This window comes from Ursus arctos, unplaced genomic scaffold (genome assembly GCF_023065955.2).
Source record: "Ursus arctos isolate Adak ecotype North America unplaced genomic scaffold, UrsArc2.0 scaffold_1, whole genome shotgun sequence".
Classification (NCBI taxonomy): Eukaryota; Metazoa; Chordata; class Mammalia; order Carnivora; family Ursidae; genus Ursus; species Ursus arctos.
The window spans coordinates 22,028,785-22,051,744 of NW_026622763.1; the positions used below are offsets into that span (position 1 = coordinate 22,028,785).

The 22,960-nt window shown below is 35.6% G+C and overlaps 1 protein-coding gene across 1 annotated transcript in view; it reads left to right on the forward strand.

The window, feature by feature from the left end:
• Positions 1 to 22,960, forward strand: part of HNMT (histamine N-methyltransferase) — a 51,779-nt gene that overhangs the window by 20,240 nt on the left and 8,579 nt on the right. Inside the window, exons 3-5 of the mRNA XM_026510064.4 lie at positions 13,316 to 13,423; positions 14,530 to 14,660; positions 17,011 to 17,104. Coding sequence (XP_026365849.1) covers positions 13,316 to 13,423; positions 14,530 to 14,660; positions 17,011 to 17,104 — 333 coding nt within the window. The remainder of the gene's footprint in view (positions 1 to 13,315; positions 13,424 to 14,529; positions 14,661 to 17,010; positions 17,105 to 22,960) is intronic.

Below are 22,960 nucleotides of genomic sequence, written 5' to 3' on the forward strand. Positions count from 1 at the left end.
TATTCCATGAGGACAGCAGGTCCTCAGACTCTGTTCATTCAAGGGCATAAATGACTGATAATTTTCCTCAACGACATTTGTGTTTTAATGATTATTAATGTTGCAGGCTCATATAAGAGCCTGTGAAGGTTATTTGGGAGACAGAGAGGCATGAGAGAGCATGCACGTATGCCATTGTTGATGAAATCACACCATCTACATGATTATATTGGACTACCTTTGCCAGTTCAAGTAGTTTCATCTTACAAGTCCTGTCTTTGGGCATGAGGAAGAAAAGGTAAGAGAAAGTTAGCACTTCATTAAGGGTAAATCAATACAATTTTTACACATTACAATATTGTATGGATAGAATTTACTTCTTTCTATGTATGTGTTGAAGTAGCAGTTAAGTATCTATATGTTTAAACTTTAGAAATTAAAAGTTAAGGCAAAATTCAGTCTTTTATGTGAATTGTCTATCAAATATCTCTACATTTCAGTGTTCAGCACCTTTTGGAATATTTTCTCTAAGTTGTACTTCATACAACATTTTGGTAACATGGCTCTTCTTAGGCCTCCTGCAGTTGCAAAGTATTCAGGCAGTTTTGTTCCTGGGCTAACAGCCAGAAGACACACGAAAGCAAATGGCAATGCCCTTTCGACTCAGAATTTATATTTATAATTCCTTCCTGAGACCCTACAGCTATTTTAATATTCTATCTCATATTTCTATACTGACAGAATTGCCTCAATACTGAGACACCCAGGGAAAGGGAGAGAGAGAGAGAGAGAGATGGAGAGAGAGAGAGAGAGTTGAGGTGATCATGTCAGGAGTCTTCTATCTTTCCCACTGAAGCTCAACATCAGATTGTCCCTGCTGTGGTTGCAAACCATAGCTGAAATTATTTTTCTTCACTAAGCACAGAGTTATTTGGGCAATTTTTCTCCCTACAATTTTTTTTTTTTTTGCACCCGATATTCTAGTAGAGAGAACAAGGAAGATAATAATCTTAATGCAACATGTAATAGAATAAAAATTTTCCTGCTGATAATCTAAAGAATTCACATACATTTCAATATGAGAAATGAAGCAAGAATAGAAGGAAATCAAATGGCAAACTCTATTTCCACTCTTTAATCCTCCATTTTATTGACCTGCAGATTTTCTTACTTTGGGAAACCCCAGGGTTCTCAAGCTGGAATTTGTGTTTCATGTGATGGAGCATAAGTCAGAAGAACAAGCCAGACAATACAAATACATGATGAGTGCTCTTACAAGTTGTCATTTTATTATGGAGCTGCCCATTTAGAAGGACAAAACTTCATTCCCTCATTTCTAGTCCCCTTAAACTTTCTTTTACATGAAGCCTACTTGACCATCCAATTGAAAATCACAAACTCCCCTCCATGGCTTCCCCCTGCTCCTTTTGCCTTGGTTTTCTCCGTGAGACTTATCACCATCTGTAACAGTTGAATTTTTTTTTTTTTTCTGTAGTATTCATTGTTATATCTCCAGTGATTAGGACATGGCATTTAGTAGCTGCTCAAAATATTCATTGAATTAATGTATAATAGCTTCAATTTATTGAGCAATTACTATATAATCATGAACTGAAGTACAAGATCTCCATATAGTGCCTCTGACCTTTACAATAGCATAGACCACATTATCCCTAATTTACAGATATGTACTTTAAAGGGCAGAGATATTAATAAATTTGTATAAGATAATTCTGTCAGATACTAAATTTGAGCTCAGTTTTGTCTATCCATAACCTCTAAGTTTTCCTTTTCATATTTTTTTCTATTTTTAATCAGCTAACTTCGGATTTCAAGCAAGAATGCAACATTCCTCTGCTATCTCATTAAATATATCATTGAAGTTCAGGGAGTGGAGAATAGTTGTCTAGAAGATGAGATCCATCCTTTCCTTGTTTTTGAACTTTTTGTAAGTTCCACTGTCAGGGATTTCAGATATCTATATCTATATCTATATCTATATCTATATCTATATCTATATCTATATATCTATATCTATATCTATAGATATCTATATATATCCCTCTAAACATAGGCATGATGCATTTAAAATATGGCTCATATGAAATCGATATATTACAACCACAAAAATATCTGACTATAAAATTAAATAAAGAGTCAACATAGCACAAAAAGAGAGATGAAGTATCATTTTATAGTTGTGGCTGATTTGAGGGATAGGGTGGTACAAAGGAAGGAGATTTGCAAGGAGGGGGATTTTAAGAAATTCATTTTCATTTAACTTTCTAAATCAAGATCAGCATATTTTGTTTCACAGAAAATAACACAGGAAGAAGAAGGAGAGAGTGGGCAGAAAATTTATGGAAAGAAATAATAACTGAAAACATCCCTAATCTGGGAAAGGAAACATTTTCAGATCCAAGAGCACAGAGAACTCCCATCAAAATCAACAAAGGCAGATCCATAAAAAATATATTGTAATTAAATTGGCAAAATACAATAATGAGGAAAAAAATTTAAAAGCAGCAAGACAAAAGAAGATAATAATCTGCAAGGGAAAACCCATAAGGCTAGCAGGAGATTTTTCAATAAAAACTTAACAAGCCAGAAAGGAGTGGCATGATATAGTCACAGTGCTGAATGGGAAAAATCTGCAGCCAAGAATACTCTATCAAGCAAGGCTACTATTCAGAATAAAGGAAAGATAAAGAGTTTCCCAGACAAACAAAAACTAAAGGCGTTCATGGCCACTAAACCAGCCTGTAAGAAATATTAAAAGGGACTCTTCAGGTAGAAAGAGATCAAAAGTGACAGTATAAAGGTAGGAAACACAAAAGCAGTAAAAACAAATATTTCTGTAAAAAATCAGTCAAATAACTCACAAAGTAAAAGGATGCAAAATGTGGCAACATATACCTAAAACATGGGGAGGAGAAGAGTAAAGAATGGGTTCAAACTTAAATGACCATCAACTTAATATAGACTGCTGTATGCAGCAGTGGTTATATGCAAACCTAATGGCAACCATATATTAAAAACCACTAATAGGGGCGCCTGGGTGGCGCAGTCGTTAAGCGTCTGCCTTCTGCTCAGGGCGTGATCCTGGTGTTCTGGGATCAAGCCCCACATCAGGCTCCTCCGCTGGGAGCCTGCTTCTTCCTCTCCCACTCCCCCTGCTTGTGTTCCCTTTCTCGCTGGCTGTCTCTATCTCTGTCAAATAAATAAATAAAATCTTTAAAAAAAAAAATAAAAAAAAAAATAAATAAAAACCACTAATAAATATGTAAAGAATAAAGAGAAAGAAATTCAAATATATCACTAAAGAAAATCAGCACACCATGAAAGAGAGAAAGACAAGAAAGGATCAGAGGAAATATTCAGAAACAACCACAAAACAAATAAAATGACAATAAATACATACCTATCAATAATTACTTTGAATGTAAATGGACTAAATACTCCAATCAAAAGATGTAGGGTGACAAAATGGATAAAAAAATAGGATCCATCTATATGCTGCCTTTAAGAGCCTCACTTTAGACCTAAAGACACCCACAGATTGAAAATGAGGGGATTTATCATGCAAATGGATGTCAAAAAGAAAGCCAGAGTAGTAATAATTATATTGGACAAATTAGACTTGCAAGCAAAGACTCTAACAAGAGACAAAGACACTATATAATAATAAAGAGAACAATCCAACAAAAAGATTAACAATTGTAAATATGCACCCAATATAGGAGCACCCATCTACATAAAACAGTTAATAACAAATACATAGGAACAAATTGATAATAAGACAAAAATAGTAGGGGACTTTCATACCCCACTTACACCAATGGACACATCATCTAAACAGAATATCAACAAGGAAACAATGGTTTTGAATGACACACTGGAACAGATGGATTTAACAGATATTCAGGACATTCCCTCCTAAAACAGCAGAATACACATTATTTTCTAGTTCACATGGAATATTCTCCAGAAGAGATCACATATTAGGCTACAAAAGAAACCTCAAAAAATTCAAGATCAAGTCATCCAATGCATTTTTTTCTGACCACAACACTACGAAACTAGAAGACAACCACAAGAAAAAATTTGGAAAGATCACAAATACATGGAAATTAAATAATATGCTACTAAATAATGAATATGTCAACCAGGAAATCAAAGAAGAAATAAAAAAGTACATGGAAACAAATGAAAATGAAAACATGACAGTCCAAAACCTTTGGGATGCAGCAAAAGCAATTCTTAGAAGTTTATGGCAATACAGGCAGACCTCAAGAAGAAAGAAAAATTTCAAACAAATAACCTAACTGCAGAAGGAGCAAGAAAAAGAACAACAAACAAAACCTAAAACCAGTAGAAGGAAGGAAATAATAAATATCAGAGCATAGATAAATGATATAGAAACTAAAAACACAACAGCACAGGCAAGTGAAACCAGGAGCTGCTTCTTCGAAAAAAACTCAATAAAATTGATCAACTCCTCACCAAACTTAATGAAGAAAAAAAGAGAAATGACTCAAATAAATAAAATCACAAACGAGAAAGGAGAAATAACGACTAACACCAAGAAATACAAACAACTGTAAGAGAATAATATGAAAAACTATATGCCGACATATTGGACAACCTACAAGAAATGGATAAATTCCTAGAAACATATAAACTACCAAAACCAAAAAAAGAAAAAAAAAAGAAGAAATAGAAAATTTGAACAGGCCAATAACCAGCAAAGGAATGGAATCAGTAATCAAAAAACTGCCAACAAACAGAAGTCTAGGCCAGATGGCCTCACAGGTCAACTCTACCAAACATCTAAAGAGTTAATACCTATTCTTCTCAAACTATTAAAGAAAAAAAAAAAGGAAGGAAACCTTCCAAATTCATTCAATGAGGCCAACACTACCCTGATACCAAAACCAGATAAAGACAACACTACAAGGGAGAACTACAGGCCAAGATCCCTGGTGAACATAGATGCAAAAATCCTCAACAAAATACTAGCAAACAGAATCCAACAATACATTAAAAAAATCATTCACCACTATCAAGTGTGATTTATTCCTGGGAGGCAAGGATGGTCTAGTATTTGCAAATCAATCAATGTGATAATAAGAGAAAAGATAAAAACCATATGATTATTTCAATAGATACAGAAAAAGCATTTAACAAAGTATAATATCCATCCATTATAAAACCCTCCATAAAGTAGGTTTAGAGGGAACACACCTCAACATAATAAAGGCCTTATATGAAAACCCCACAGCTAACATCATCCTCAGTTTTTCCTCTAAGGTCAGGAATAAGAAAAGGATGTCCACTCCAACCACTTTTATTTTATTTATTTATTTATTTATTTTTAAAAGATTTTATTTATTTATTCGACAGAGATAGAGACAGCCAGCGAGAGAGGGAACACAAGCAGGGGGAGTGGGAGAGGAAGAAGCAGGCTCCTAGCAGAGGAGCCTCATGTGGGGCTCGATCACATAACGCCGGGATCATGCCCTGAGCCAAAGGCAGACGCCCAACCGCTGTGCCACCCAGGAGCCCCCAACCACTTTTATTTAACATAGTACTAGAATTCCTAGCCACAGCAATGAGAAAACAAAGAGAAATAAAAGGCATCCAAATCAGTAAGGAAGAAGTAAAACTTTCACAATTTGTAAGTGACATGATACTCTCTATAGATTTTTTTTAATTTTTTTTTATTTTAATGATTTTTTTATTATATAAAAAATAAATAAATAAATAAATAAATAAATAAAAAAGAAAACCCTGAAGACTCCACCAAAAAACCACTAGAACTGATAAATGAATTCAGTAAAGTTGCAGGATACAAAATCAATGTACAAAAATCTGTTGCATTTCTATACATAATAATGAAGCAACAGAAAGAGAAATTAAGAAAATCCCATTTACAATTACATCAAATATAAAAAGATATCTAGGAATAAACCTAACCAAAGACGTAAAAGAACTATACTCTGAAAACTATAAAACCTTGATGAAAGAAAATTGAAGACAATATAAAGAAATAGAAAGACATTCCTTGCTCATGGGTTGGAAGAACAAATATTGTTAAAATGTCCATAGGACCCAAAGCAATCTACACAGTTAATGCAATCCCTATCAGAATACCAATAGCATTTTTCAAACAACTAGAACAAACAATTCTAAAATTTGGACGGAACCACAAAAGATCCCAAATAGCCAAAGCAAGCTTGAAAAAGAAAAGCAAAACTTGGAGGCATCACAATTCTGGACCTTGAGTTATATTACAAAGCACAGTGATCTAAACAGTATGGTACTGGCACAAAAATAGACACATAGATCAATGGAGCAGAGTAGAGAGCCCAGAAATAAACCTACACTCATATGGTCAATTAATCTACAACAAAGGAGGCAAGAATATACAATGGGGAAAAGACAGTCTCTTAAGTAAATGATTCTGGGAAGACTGGATAGCTTCATACAAAACATGACCCACCGTATTACACCATATGCAAAATTAAATTCAAAATGGATTAAAGGCCTAAATGTGACACCTGAAATCCTAAAACTCCTAGAACACAACATTGTCAGTAATCTCTTTGACATTGGCCTTAGAAACGTTTTTCTGGATCTGTCTCCTCAGGCAAGGGAAACAAAAGCAAAAATTAACTATTGTGACTATACCAAAACAAAAAGCTTTTGCACAGTGAAAGAAACAATCAACAAAACAAAAAGGCAACCTACTGAATGGGACAAGGTATTTGGAAATCCTATATATGATGAGTGGTCAGTATCCAAAATATATAAAGCACTCCTAACTCAACACCAGAAAAACCAAATAACCCAATTAAAAATGGGCAGAGGATCTGAATTGATAATTTTCCAGAGAAGACATACAGATGGTTAACAAGCACCTAGAAAGATGCTCAACATCGCTAGTCATCAGGGAAATGAAAATCAAGACCATAATGAGATATCACCTCACACCTGTCAGGATGGCCAGTATCAAAAAGACAAGGAATAACAGTGGGCCAAGATGTGGAGAAAAAGAACCTTCATGCACTGTTGGTGGGCATGTAAATTGGCGCAGCCACTGTGGGAAACAGTATGGAGCTTCCTCAAAAAATTAAAAATAGAAATATCACATAGTCCAGTAATTACACTTCTGGGTATTTACCCAAAGAAAACAAAAACACTAACTTGAAAAGCTATATGCCTCCCTGTGTTCATTGCAGCATTATTTATAGTAGTGAAGATTTGGAAGCAAACTATGTCTCTATCAATTGAGGAACGAATAAAGATTTGGTGTCCACACACACACACACACACACACAGGAATATTACTTAGCAATAAAAAAGAATAAAATATTGCCATTTGCAACAATGTGGCTTATGCCAAGTGAAATAAGTCAGAGAAAGAGAAATACCATTTGATTTCACTTATAAATAGAATCCAAACGAAACCAAAATAAACAAGTGAAGCAGAAACAGTCTTCTATATATAGAGAACAAATTGGTGGTTGCCGAGGGGAGGGGTTTGGGGGTATGGGCAAAATGGATGAAGGTGAGTGGGAGGTACAGATTTCTAATTCTGGAATGAAAAAATCACAGGAATGAAAGGTTAAAAAAAAAAAAGGTGGGGAGAATGAAAAATAATCTATAATTCCACCACCTGAGATAACCAATGATTGTAAACTGGTGCATATATTTTTAAGCACCGTGTATTGAAACGAAGTACACATTGGATTTTCTCAACTTTGCTCAAGTTTCACATTTTAACCAACTGAGAAAATCAGTTACATAATCATAAAATGCCCAGACTCCAAAAGAAGGATAGTATATTGAAATAGAGTTGTTTATTCATTGTAATGTTTCCATTTGTCAAGGAAACTGCAGATTTTATTCCAAACCTTTAAGTGGAAACACATAATAAGGCTTTAGTTAATCCAAACAACTGTTGGCATTTATGTAGCTGAAGGCTTAGATTGTTATTTTAAACAAGTAGTCTACAATTGTCAGAATTATGATCAAGCAATGCCTAATAAGAGATCATATGTAAAAAGAGACTGACTTTGAGATAAACATGTATTGCCTTCTTCCCCTTAAACGTTTTCTTGGATCTCAAAGTTAGGATTCCCAGGAGGCTGTGCAATGCACAATAAAAGTGCTGGCTTCCACATTTCTTTTGTTTACCTCTGAATTTGCCGAGAATTTCTGAATTATTTGATTGATTCATTTCTAATCTACTTTCTCACATTTTTTTGGCATATTAATTTGGCTTGTGTGCTCTCTAAAAGCATTTATAGGGAGCTTAATGTCTGATAGTGGAACACATTCATAATGTTATAGCTCCTACTCGGGAGGATTCAGTTAGGGAAGAACAAATGGTCTCTTTTCTTTTTCCTTCCTTCCTTCCTTCCTTCCTTCCTTCCTTCCTTCCTTCCTTCCTTCCTCCCCCCTCCCTCCCTCCTCTCCCTCCCTTTTCTTTTTCTTTCTTTTTTCTTTCTTTCTTTCTTTCTTTCTTTCTTTCTTTCTTTCTTTCTTTCTTTTTTTTCTTTTCTTTTTTTCTTTCTTTCTCCTTTTGCTCTTCCTCCCTCCCTCCCTCCCTCCCTTCCTCCTCTCCCTCCCTTTTCTTCCTTTCTTTCTTTCTTTCTTTCTTTCTTTCTTTCTTTTCTTTTTCTTTCTTTCTTTCCCTTTCTTTCTTTCTTTCTTTCTTTCTTTCTTTCTTTTTCTTTCTTTCTTTCTTTCTTTCTTTTTCTTTCTTTCTCTCTCTCTCTTTCTTTCTCTTTCTCTCCCCTTCCTCCCTTCCTTCCTTCCTTCCTTCCTTCCTTCCTTCCTTCCTTCCTCTCTTATTGCTGGCTCATGGTACTACAGGTCAGATAACCCCTCACATGCTTTTCAGTGATTGATGATCAAGTTGTTCAATCTAGTATTTTAGAATCCTTGATACTTTTTAACAAACTCATTGGAATCAAGTCTTTGCTAGTGGATAAAATAAGTGAAGTAAAGCAATAATTTAGATCAGGGAACACAAGATTTTATCTATATTGCCAAATCCAGTCAATTGATGGGTAGTTTCTGTCTGAAGGATTTTGATGCTACTTCCAGGCTCTGTGGGAGAGACTAGCAAGGTAATTAGTCATTTGTAGAAGAGTTCAAGATGTTGGAGTTAGATGATGTAGGGAAGTGAGGGGAGAGGGTTCCTGCCAGAAGACAAAAAGGAGAGAAGAGCATGGTGTATGTGGAGGGCAGTGGGAGAGAAAGAAGGGTAAAATTGTAAAAAATTCAAGGTTCCTGTAGCCAAAAATTTCAAAATATGAAGCTGTGAGAGATTAGAATAGGAAGCAGGCTGGGTGGTCTACACTCAGTTTAAGAACTTGGATTTTATATAGTTGATTAGTCAGAAGGTTTTAAGAGGGAAGCAATGGGCTTGATTAGCTTAGAGTTTTGAATGATTGTTGTAATGATGGCTTTGGGGGACACAAAGTTCAGCAAAGATTGGGTGAATTTTTAAGGTATTTTTGCAGAATTCCAAGACATAGATAATTTGGGACTGAACAAGGATTGCTTATAAGTATGGAAAAAAGTAAAGAAACATTTAGCAGGAAAATTTACACATGGCTAGAGAAGGAGAAAGAAGGAAGGAGCAAAGCTCGGGAGACTGGATAGATAGTGAACACTATAGGTAATGTATTAAAAAATATATTTACAACTAAATGCTAAGTGTTTAGGCTAAACCATAGGACATAATACTATAGAACATCTGAACTACCTCTTCATTACTCTCTTTTTGTTGAGGAAGATGTTTACATAAATCGTTTTTTTAAATGCATGTCTCCTATTTCTGAGGGACGCTAGAAAGTAAACTATGTAGGAATGTATTATATTTTGGGTGATCTCTACATCTATCTATCAATCATCTATTATAATAAGAAATAATACAGTCCGTTATAAATAATGAACATAGCACAGAGAATAAGTGTATCATAAGCATGGTGGCATTATTTATTGTCAAACCCAGAATACTTTTAAGAGTGAGAGCTGTAGGGGCACCTGGATGGATCAGTGAGTTGAGTGTCGGACTCTTGATTTTGGCTTAGGTAATGATCTGGCTCCTGGGATTGAGCCCCGTGTCAGGCTCCACACTCAGTGGGGAGTCTGCTTGAGGATTCTCTCTCTTCCTCTCCCTCTGCCCTTCCCCCCACTCTCTTTATCTCTCTCTCTCCCTAAAATAAACAAATCTTTTTTTTAAAAAAGAGTGAGAGTTGTAGGGAGTGGATAAAGAATTAAAATTATAATTTAAAAAATATATTTATTTATTGAACAGGTTTTTATTATATTGGTCAATTTATAAAATAGTTATTTAAAAAAACTATTCACAAAAATAAAATTCTAATAATAATATTTGGTTAAAAATTAAAAAAAAAAATGTTAGGACAAGAATAAAACCAGATGGGACATCAGCACAATGACCAAAATGTAGAACTGTCCCCGGCAAATAGGAAGTGTGGTTACTCAACTTATGAAGATGGAAATGGATTTTATGTGCTAATTCCTGATGAAATAGTTTTATTATCTCCTTTTGTTGTTCATTCGTTTCTGCTAGGGATCCAGCAGAGGATGCACAGAGAGTTTATGTCCACAATAGACTCACAGTCCAGTGGTTGTTAGGTAAACCTATTCTAATATTGTGCTCTCCATCATTGCCCTAAAAAGAGGGACTGGCTGGTTCACCGTGGTAGAATATTCTGCTGGTTGGGAAAATAACAATATAGGAATATACCCTGGGTATGTGCTAGATACATTCTGCCAGTTGGGCAGATCCAAAATGTTGGGGTCCATCTTAGGAGAAGAAGAGCTCATTAAGCCCCAAGGGGAAAATTATGGCAACCTTCTGAGTTTCAAAATGTTGGATTTGGGATCCTCAGAAATAATGACTTTGTTTAAAATATATGGCTAGGTTGGACGGTGCCTGGGTGGCTCAGTCAGTTAAGTGTCTGACTCTTGGTCATGAATCTAGGGTTGTGAGTTCCAGCCCCAGATTGGGCTCTCAGCTGGGCATGGAGCCTGCTTAAGATTCTCTCTGTCCCTCTCTTTCTGTCCCTCCCCTCCCTGCTCAGGCACTTTCTCTCTCTCTTAAAATGTGTATATCTAGGTTGGTAGAGGCAAGAAGAGAATTTCTGGCCTCTGGCACTTTGGGGCAAGCTGGAATCTATTTCTCATCAGTCCACAGATTTTCTTATCAGCCTTTTGCCCTAGTAATTATTATTTTTTTTAATCATTCAAAAACAGTTACTGCAAAGAAGGAAAAAAGAAACTTCTTATGCCCTTTAGTATTTGGTATCTTCCTATTTCTTAGTATGAAGTAGTTAGAAGAACAAATACTTTAGAGTCAGAAAAAAGTGCCTTAAACTTTAGGCATATTAATATCTACTGAATGTCAAATTACTTTAATTACCTTATCTGGTTGGGAATAATGTTGTGGAGTTTGTGATAACTTTGTGGTCAGGATTGAGTGAGATGATCCAAGTAAAGTGCTGAGCACAGTGTTTGATAAATAGTAGGTGGCCAATGAGTGGCAGCTAGAGTTATTATAGAAGGTATAAAAGGTTTCATGTTGGTGAGGCCAGAAAATTGTCACATAGACTCCTTTATTCTTCATTTCAGCTTCCTTCTCACTCCTTCCCCTCCCAACCCCCACCAGCTCCTATAACCAGGACTTGGGGCTCTCATGGTGCTGTTTGACTGCCCTTTTTCCTAGTCTAGCATCTTTTTGTTCCTGATTTATCTTCCTTATTTCCTTTCTTCCAGACCATCTAGTCTTATGACTTATGCTTTTGTTGCCTGCCATATCTAACCTTGTAGAGGTTCTGTTAATGTCATTTATACCAAAATGTTAAAGACTAACATCATTTTCATAGGCTAGTCTTGCAGCACATAGGTATATTTTAGTAAAGGTCAATATCATAACCTTTAGAGAATAAAAGTGCAGAACTTGAGTTGGAGGCATCAGCAATAGGGACAAAGGAGGTATTTTCAAAGAGAGGCACTCAACGATAACAGTAAAACTAATGAACAGCTACTATTTATTGGGTGTCTATTTTACACTGAGTTTTATATGCATCACCTCACTGAACCCTCACAATTAATAAATTACATACTATCATTATTGCTATTTTTCTGATGAGGAAAATACGGCTTGGAGAGGTAAAGCAAATTGCTGAAAGTTATATACACCTAGTAAGTGGAGAAGACAGGTTTGGAACTCAAGTCCATCAAACTTATCACCATCTCTCTCACTCAATCAATTATAGGCTAAATTTTCATCAGGGGCAGGTATCTTTGAGTTCTTCCTATCATTATTTGCTAGAGCCTAGTGCAGTGTCAGATACATAGTATGCAATTAAATTTTGACGCATGAACTAATGAATACATATCTATTCTGCCATAACCTCCTTTACATTTACATCACTAGAATCATGTTTTGCCCTACCTTGTCAAATACTCCAAAATTCTGAAGTTCCAGTAGTCCACATATACCAGTCTGTTCCCTGACTTCATGTCTCTACCTTGCTGTCCTATCTACCTGCAATTCCTCATTTTCCCAGAAGTATCTGAGCTAACTTCCACTTACCCTGTAACACAGAGCTCAGAAGTGGTCTCCCTCCATAAGGCATTCCATTTCTCTGACCTCTTCAACTATCCTTTTCCTTACTGTCTCCTTTCTTCTTCCCACCGTGGCCCAACTCGACAGGGTTCCTTCCATGCCTGTGTCTTCCACTAAACCACGGTGTATTTGAAAGTGGATGCCTGACATCTTTTTGTATCTTTTTTTGGTACCTAACATATTTTTCTTCTGACATATTTTTATATGCTTCTGGCCTAATGTAGTTTATCAATTCTCAGGTGCTTTTTTCCCCCCATATTTTAACATCTCTGAATTTGGGATACATCTTTCAGTTGATGGGATCTTAAAATTATAATCGACATTGTTTTTTTCTGATCTAGCGATACAAAAAGTAGAGTTGACTGAGTCCTATAATCAACGGGATCTTAGATTTAACATAATATGGTAATAGATAATAAACAAAGTTTATATGAATGAAGTAAGGAATAGCAATCATAGCTCTCCTCAAGTCATATTATTATTCCTACTTACAACCTAGCTGTTCTACATCATAGACAATGTGGCAGGACGACAGTTGAGCATTATTCTTTATTTATGTTGGGTTTTCCTAGTGCAAGTAAGACAGATGATACACTACTTCAAATTATTCTTAATCATTTCTTTCTGGACTTACATTATATGTTCCATATGATTGTCTTCTAGGTGAAATTGATCTTCAAATTCTTTCCAAAGTGCAGATTCAATATCCGGGAATTCATATCAACAATGAAGTTGTTGAGCCAAGTGCTGAGCAAATTGCCAAGTACAAAGGTACCTGTAACCCATGGTGCTCTATGTCAAATCCTATCCTGAAAGGCTTTTCATCCCAAATTTGTCCCCTCAATCATTAACAACATAGTTACTGTGGTATGTTCTTTGTACGTTTAGTGGGAAAAGAACATATTTAATTTGTTTTCTTGGCATACATGACTAACACCTCAGAAATATGAACAATGAATAATTAGATTTCTTTTTCTTTCTTTCTTTCTTTCTTTCTTTCTTTCTTTCTTTCTTTCTTTCTTTCTTTCTTTCTTTCTTTCTTTCTTTCCTTTTTCTGATTCCTCTATTTCCTGGTCATCAACTGTTATTTTTGATGTTTATTCTTAGAGACAGAATCATTAATTCATTCAGAAATATTTAAACAGAATCCTTGCTCTTAAAGTGTTTGTGTTTAATGGATTATAGCAGGAGTCAGCAAATTTCTCTGAAAAAACACACACTATAAATATTTTTTAGGCCACATGATCTCTCTCGCAACTAATCACCTCTCCCTATTGTAGCACCAATGCAGCCATAGATAAGGCTGATAAACCGAGTGTTCATATGTTCCAATAAAAGTTTATTTATAAACACTAAAGTTTGACTTTTATATCATTTTCACATATCACAAAATGTTCTTTTGATTTTTTTCAACCATGTAAAAGTCTAACAACATGAGTTATGAAATACAGGCATAAAGTCAGGAAGTGCAATAGTATATGTCTTTAGCTTGCAGTCTATTTAGAAATAGGTGGTGGGCCAGATATGGTCCATGAGCCATGGTCTGCTGACTCCTGGGTTACAGAATCATATCATTTTTTTCCCCACTGATAAAATTCACCAGTTGATTCCCCATTAATCCTGAGATAATGTAACCAATGTCTGATCAGGGTTCTCATAATTATTTCTTATTGACTCTTTCTTTCATCTCTAATTTCATTTAATACTAGAAAAAAAATCAGGATGAACTCTCTGGTCTTCCAGAGCTACATAAAAAAGAAAAATGTGCTTTATATCTGTTATGTATATAACATTGATTGCATTAAAATTCGAAATGGAAATGGATTCTGCATTTGCAATTAAAATTGATGGTGTGCCATCTCTTTTCTGTATTTTAGAGCTTGTAGCCAAGACATCAAACCTCGAGAACATAAAGTTTGCTTGGCATAAGGAGACATCATCTGAATATCAAAATAGAATCATAGAGAAAAAAGAATTTCAGAAGTGGGACTTTATTCATATGATTCAGGTAAGAAATATTTATTGTTATATATTCTCAGAAAGGAGATTTTTTTTCAGAAGTACGTATGAAGAATGCCTAATATTGTACCTTTAGGAAGAAAAATGAAAATCTGATTTCTGATTTTACAAGTGAACATTATCTGTCCAAATTGAGGATAAAGATGTTGATAATACTGAGAGATTCTCTGTAACATCCCAAAAGCCAGTTTTTTATACGCAAACACCTTCAGTTACTGATTTTTTTCAATGTTGGCTTAATTAATTTTTGTAGGATTGGAAGTTCATAGATAGTTTTGAGGACAGTAGAGCGTGACATATCCTAGCACAGCTCTAATGGTCTGGAGGGACCAATGTCCCAGAGTTTTTCTGATTCCTTTCTTTTCCCTTCTGTGATGACCTGGCTAGTGTGCATGTGACAGAAGGGGCAGGTTAGATCATTGCTTAAGTTGATAAAGTTTACTTATATCAGTCAGTCATTCAGTAGGAATTTATTTCCATGATCCCGCACTGATAGTATATTTCTTAGAAATACACTAGGGAGTTTCTTGGAAAGGGGATGACCATTCATTAGATGTTATGGGGATGGATTTATGAGAATCACTGATATTTCTGGATAGCATATGGGTGTATAGAGTTTGGGTGTTATCTAACATTTGAAAATGTGTATTTTAGAAATATCACTATTAACAGTAAGAGATATCTTTCTACAGTCCACAAGTGCCGTCATCCCAAAGAAATAAACTTATAAGGAAGAAATGACTCTAACGTTAGTATATCCAAGCAATCCTACATCTCTTGCTCTCCTAGCTGACAAAAGCATTTACCTATAAGAGAGTACTTAAATTGTCCATCAAGCCTATAATGTTTCTCTGTTAGACTTGATTTCCTCCCTCGTCATATAACTGTTACAAACCTCCCTCTCTCTCCTTACACTTCCTGTAACCCCTCCACCACCACTCATTTCCAGCTGATGACCTCACTTCCTACTGTAGAGCAGAAAGAGAAATCATCAGATAGAACGTCATCTTTCACCCTCCAAATTTATAAACACAGCTGCATCTGTATCCCCATCTCTTTCTTTCATTTTGTTACAAAACCCCCGTTTTATCAAAAACCAGTCCCTCCACTTGTGCTCTGGATCTCCTATTTCTCTCAAAATTTCCATGCATCTTCCTTCTTTCTTAGAACAACTCTGCTTCCTCTGCATTACTATTCTATTTCTCTCTCTTCCCTGTCTCTATACATTTTTCTCCTGTTATGTCTTTGTCTCTTCATTTTTCCTTATAGTTTTAACACTCTCATGACATTCTTTCAACCTAATGTTCACGGTCAACTTCAGAGAATCTCAGTATCTATTAGATCATATTTCAGAGCATCTGTTATGGCCCGCCTCCTCTTTTTAGCCATCATAGACTGTTAGCCATCTTACAGATTATGTATCTCAGTATCTATCCCTTTCATGAACAGCATGGAGTGACATGATACTAAATATGGCCCTGAAGCAGCATAGGCCATGTGCAACTCCATTTTATTTCATTCATTCATGTGAGAGGGGCATAGTTTAAGTTGTGTTTGCTTTATGCAATAAATTCTATCATGGGCATCTACACAGAGTATTAAATTCTTGTCCAAGAGAGATGGAGATGCAACATAAGAAGTAAGTATCTGTGGGGGTAGATTCCAGGGATGCAAGCCCTGCCAATGTATAATTCTAAGCTCCACCTGTGTTGAGTGGAAAGGACTCTCCCTGCAGTTCACCAGAGATGGTCCAGAGTTATTAAAAAGGGGTGGGTTGACCCCTACCACCTTGTGGCCAAGCATGTAACCTCATGCTTTTATTCAGTCCATTTTCCTAGAGAATCTGTCAACATCAGAGCCTGCCATATTTCCTGTGATTTAAAAAAAGCATCTGTGAGCATATGGTAAAGCTAGTGCAAAGGGCTTAATTTTAAAGCAACGTTCCATGAAATGGGGTCTGTTTTTATGGTGCCAGCACCATCTTCTCCCAGAAGAACTACGATTCACAAAATATAGAGTAAGCATAGCATCAATGCCCTGATGTGGAGTGGAGACGAAGTATCTCCAGCTATAAATGTCTCTGTTATTGAAGCCAGAAAGAGAAAATTTAATATTATTTGGCTGTAATTGAGCAAATACCATAGTTTTCCCTCTTCCTAAATATTTTATCACATTATTACTTTCTTTCTCCATATAACATCTTTAATTTTTAAATTCTTAAAGTGTTTTGTTGAGTAAAACTCTCAACTTGAAAATCAAACTTTCTAATGAGTATCTAGCCCAAGTAACAAAGCCATTGACATAGAAAAGCGTCTGATTTCTCTTTTCCTTCATTCTAGATGCTGTATTATGTAAAAGATATCCCAGCTACCCTGAAATTCTTCCATACTCTCTTAGCTACCAACGCTAAGATGCTCATTATTCTTGTGTCAGGTAAATTATTTACATTCACCCTGAATTTTAAAACAGTAGTAGTGCATATGTGCATGGGTATATGTGTTTGAAAGCAGCTGCTATATTTTGTCTTCATTATGACATTCTTGACTTGGCTTCTGATTGTAGTTAATTAATTAACACAGTATTAGGGAATTCCTTCACAACAGCTATCAATTTAAGGGGTCTAGTGGAATAAAATGTCTATTTACTCCTTTCTCTTGGGAAAACTTGTCATTGTTGTCTATATATAAATTCTTTATTATATAACATAGAACAAATACCACTAATAGGAATTTTTTTAATGAGACCAAAAATAACAAATATTTCTATTTGCCTCCTTTTTGTTTCTTGAATGTCTCCTTTCCTTCTGTGATGTTTATTAATACATAAATAAAGGTTTGAATATTTGGGATGCCTTCATATTAGATTAATTTGCATTTCTAGAGCCATTATCAATATTGTTCGTGGTAGATTTTCTCAAATAACTGCAAAAATTGTTCACTTGTTTTGTTTTGTGTTACTGTCTTATTTTCCAAAGAGAGCATTTGATCATGTCATGTTGCTTCCAGTATATAACATATTAATAAATGAAACACTGACATTGTTGAGTTCATTAATTCATTACTTCTTTCATTTAGCAATCTTCGTGGATTGTCTACACAGTGCTAGGCAAATTGATTCTGGATATACTAAAGTCTCTATCTTCCTAAGCTTATACCAGACCCTATACTCAAAACCATATGTCACAAAATTCATCAATTCTTAAATATGAGGAATGACTTTAAGGATGGCAAACAGGGTTGTTGCTTATAATTCTAGGTTTGAACTTGTGTCAGAGTTTTGCAAATGAGAGTTCCTGTATACAGCTTCTTCCCCAAGGAACATTTTGATATACTATTTTTATCTCTGGTTAATTAAAAATACTTATTTATGTGGGAGAGTTCTGTCTTCCCAATTAGAATGGCTTATGTAAACTGGATACTTCCTACTAACCTCTGTCTAAATTAAGACACTTGGGCAAAGCCATTGTACTACATTTAGGAATGCAAAAGAAAACTTAGCTGTCACCAATGAGGGCAGTCTATTCTTGATAATCTGTATTAATAACAAAGAAAAAGTGTTACTGATAGAAATAATTCATCCAGAAGCCATGTATGTTTGATTTTAGGATATATTTCATATCAATAGAAGATCCACTCTTATTTATATTTGGTTTATTCTTAAATATTTTCAGAAGTTAAGTATTTCAGTGTCAGAAAGCAGTTTTCTTTGGGAGTATTTCTCCCAGTAGGAAAAAGCCAGCCTAAGGTTTAGAAAGTGGCATGAGTAGTCTACAAACAACTGAGAACTAAGTAACCTTATAAATACAGTATTCTGCTGGCTTTGTCATGAATTACATTAATACAATCCATGATTTATTGGCATCAAGAAATGTGCAAACCAAAACAAGCGCAGTGAAATATATAGTGATACATGCAGCAAGAATGCCGAGGCACTTCCTAGCTGTGTGAACTTGGTCTATGAGTCTTAGTTTATTCAAGGGCTATTTCTAGATAATCACAGCTACATTATATTGCCTCAATGCATGTATGTGGTTCATATGTACTATGTATACATTCACAGGGAAATATCAAAGAAAGGGAGTAAAGACTCAAATATCAGTTAGCTTTTTCTTAAGTATTTTGAGTCAAAAGTTATTCAGTCAATATAGTTTGATGGTGGAAATATTTTGCTAACTTTTTCTGTATGCAGTAAACAACTCTTCATTACTGTACTCAGCGTGGGAGACAGGTATCCCAAAGAGGACAACATTATTCATAGACATTGTTTCTACACATAAGAATGCAACAAATAACAAATGCCCAACTATTAAAGGGACTCTAATGACCCCCTGCCTTTATCACATGCACTCTTCTTAGATGAGATTTGTGCAGCTACAAGAGAAATATCATACATACAAGAACCGCTTAACATAAGGAGAAGATAAATTTAGGTATTTTATTTTGGACTTTCCAATTCCCTCCTAAGGCTAAAATTTACAGCTTTATTGCCTTTATCAGAAGAGTTATTAAGGAAAGAAATTAATTAAATATATGTAATAAAATATAAGCCACCTTGTTCAATATAGTTTCCTTTTCAGTAAAGAAAATGTTCTACTTGAAAAGGTAAATAAAATTGTCATATATGTTGATTTTGTCACCAGTTTAGTATAATCTGAATGTCTCCAGATTCGCCAGTCTTAGGGGATCATTCATAACTCTTACAAATCCAGGAAAAATGATGGGATCCCTTATCTCAAGTAATTTGGGTCATCCATTTCTTGCCCCATGACTCCTGAGGATCCTGGGGATCATGCTTACATGCTCGTGATGGTTGCCAACCACTGTTTGCTCCAAATTTTTGCTCCCAGTTCAATTTTTGATTTCCTATCTCCAAACCTTGCATGTCCTTCAGCTGCCTTTTCTAATACTGTTCTGCTTTGCTTCAAACCTAGGCAGAGCCCTACTTCCTTCATTCTCCAAAGCACCATTCTTTAATTTTGGTAGACGGCAAGATGGATGGAGTAGAACGGCAGGAACAGAATTCAGCACGAAATCCCACAGCCACTCTTTTCCTAGCTTTTCTCCTGCTTAGTGGTGCCCTTCTCCCTTGCATCTGCTCGTAACTCCTCCCAGACCTCACCCATATCCTTTTAGCTCAGTACTTTTCCTAAGATATCAACTCCTCACTTTCCCCTTCTATCCATCTTGTTACTTGGACCAGTTTAACTCCCTTTTGCTCTACCTCTCTCACCTGAATAAACCTGTGCACCTATGAACCTGTCTTAGCCACAGTATATTTCCCCAGGATAAACTGTATTGTCCCTCAGTGTATGGAAGTGGCTGCAGTTTCCTTTTTTAAAAAAAATAGCAATATTTTCTTTGTTGCATTAACAAAGTCATATGGGTCAGCTTTTAGAAAAATAGATCATGGCCAGTTTCCAACAGTGAAAACAAATTGAATCACAAGAAATTTGCAATCAGATTTGCCTTATATCCTTGTCAGTTAACATGTATAGGATTGAATCTACATTTTTAATGTTCGTTTTTTCATTTGCTGATATCACTTCAAATCCCTATCTGCCCGGACCAGTCTGTAGATAGCAACCAAGTTTGAGAATGCTTGCCAAGTCGTATGAGGTGCCCGAGCAACTCCCCCCTTCACTCCTGTATAAAAACCATTGCCCTAAACTGTCTTCTCAGCCCAAACTATAATTCTTGAAACTCCCTTCTCCATATTTGCCTCATGAAAACATTCCTTAAACTTGAATATTGCCCTAAAACTTGGAACACATATAACAAAATGGTTCACACTGAGTTCTGTTCTTATCAAGCCTCTTGCAGTCACTATCTGAGTGAAATTTGCTTTCTAATTACTCAAAGTGCAGAAACCTGTTTGGGAAGAAAGCTTTGTTTCAGGGCAGTGCTGTCATCCATAGCTACACTTCAGTGCAGAAAACTGGGTGCTCATTGTAGACGATTCAGACAAGCCTGGAACTAGTTACTAAGTTAAATTTCCAGGAACACTCATATGGTTAATACCTAGGCAGATAATGGTATGTCTGGATTGCCATCTTGCTCTAAAGGGTTATCTTAAATACACCACATTTAAGAGCAAAGGCTCTTTCCTGTCCATCTCAGTCAGGCACTGACCTATTACTGAATTGACAAGTTATTTTTCTGAATAGACTGAATTACTATTATTTGAGTACCATATGTACACTCACTTTTGCATTTATTAGTCATAAGATAATGAAATATGGGGTCAGTTTCTAGAATTATGCAGAAACCTAGGTTGGCTATATATATGGTCCATGTGTACCATGTGTACCTAGGTATCATGTGTGTTCAGCCATATTGAAAACAGTACACAGCCTGTACTCTCAGTCCTGTGTTGCAGCACAGTATAGCTGTTGTGTAGGTTTGATCCATTCAGCTTTTCTTGAGTTTCTACGGGCAGTCACTGCTAGGCTCTGAAGGATGCAGGTGACTATTACTTTTCCTCTACTTTTGAATGGCTCCTATGTAGTAGAGGATTAAGGCATGTAAACACTTGGAGCAGTGTGCCAAGTTTCCTCTTAGAGGCATAGGAGGAGTTTAAAGAGAGCTCCTTATGCTTCTTATCTCTTCAGCACCTAGAGTACACCCAATAGATATTTGAATTGAATAAATTATTTTATAATACTTTATTATTTCTGCCTTATAATATTCTAAACTACTAGTTCTGAATGTGTCTTAAAAAAAAGAACATGTTTTGGCCAAAACTTACTACATGTTGGACATGGAATCAGAGAACATAGGACATTTTGGAGATTTGAAGATAGGTTTAGTAAATAGGAGTAAAAGACTCAATAAAGAAGATACACACGCACGCACACACATTAAAGCACACGCTGGAATAGGCAGAGAAAAGCGATGAAGGGTAGGCAAATGAAACTCATTAGGAAAAGAAAGAGAAATTGAAATCAGAATTAAACGACAGCATTTACTGTTAGAATACATGTTGCTTGAGGGAAGAGAGGCTTTTCTCTGTGTTTGTAAGTATCAGTTACAGAACTAGCCCAGCTCAGTAAATATTCATTTAATTATAAGAAGCAGAAGTTCCTGATTATATAAAGATAAAAGATTTGATTTGGGGATGAAAAGGAAGAGAAATAAGGACAAAAGAGGTGAATTTTTGAAATGAGTGTCTCACACTACAATGATATCAGTAGTAGTATGTTTTTCTGCAAATGTAGTAGCCAGGCATTAGTTTTGAGAGTTGCTAGTTAAAAAGCAACTTTTCTGGTTAAGGCGGTTTAGCCTGAAGAAGACACTTGTTTTTTGTTCTTCCCTCTCCTTACCTGACTGAGGAAGGAGGCAAATCATGGTGTGTTATTTTTAATACAATGGGAAAAAAAGAATCTGGTTTATATCATGTTGGAAACAAAAGTAACACCATATGCTGTGCCCACTGAGAGCCATTATGATAATGCATCAGTTAGAAAGTGTATAATTGCTCAGCTCAGAAATGGCACCAAGTCACACAACACTGACACCAACAGTGTTTGGTTATTTTTTTTCTCTGTCAGGTTAAAAAGAAAAATAATAATGAAAATAGAGCCTCTTCTCAACCATTGAAAAATTTATTTTCTTGTAAAGTCTTATTTGTAGGCATATTCTTAGTTGGGCAGATAATCACTGTCTTTGTAATGAAAGATTTTTTAATACATACTCATGACCTTATTTTTTTTCCATTGGACTGAGGTTTTGTTTTTTCTGTTTCATTCCAGTTTTACCTTCTAGAGCATACCCTGCAGTTATTGCTCCCTCTTCTGAAATATTAGTCGAATGTCAATTATCTAAGCTATTTAATTTTTACCATTTTCTGCCTTGGATAGTCCCTTTTGTTGAGTTCAGTCGGAAGACTTTAGCCCAGGCCATGGATGAGGGCCAGGGGTCTTTGAGCATCCAATAGTTATATGCACAACTGTATGGGTATTTATCGTTTGTGTACTTTGCCGGAGAGTCAACTACTTCATTAGACCGTAAAAGACGTTTGGAAACCAAAAAAATCTCAAGCCTTTGAAATCTTCACTATTAATCCTGGAATATAGGTTCTTTCTTACATTGTTTTGCCAAGTCCAACTTAATTTCCTAACACTTGAACAATGTTTAATTACTATGTGTGCCAGTCATGGTTCTTAGTTCCTTTGCTTTTTCTTGCCCCAATTTTATGCATAAATTTTATTGTTATCCCTGTTTTGCAGATGATAAAACTGAGGAAAATTTCATAAAGCTATTCAGAGGAAAAGCCAGGCTTTGAACTTAGGCA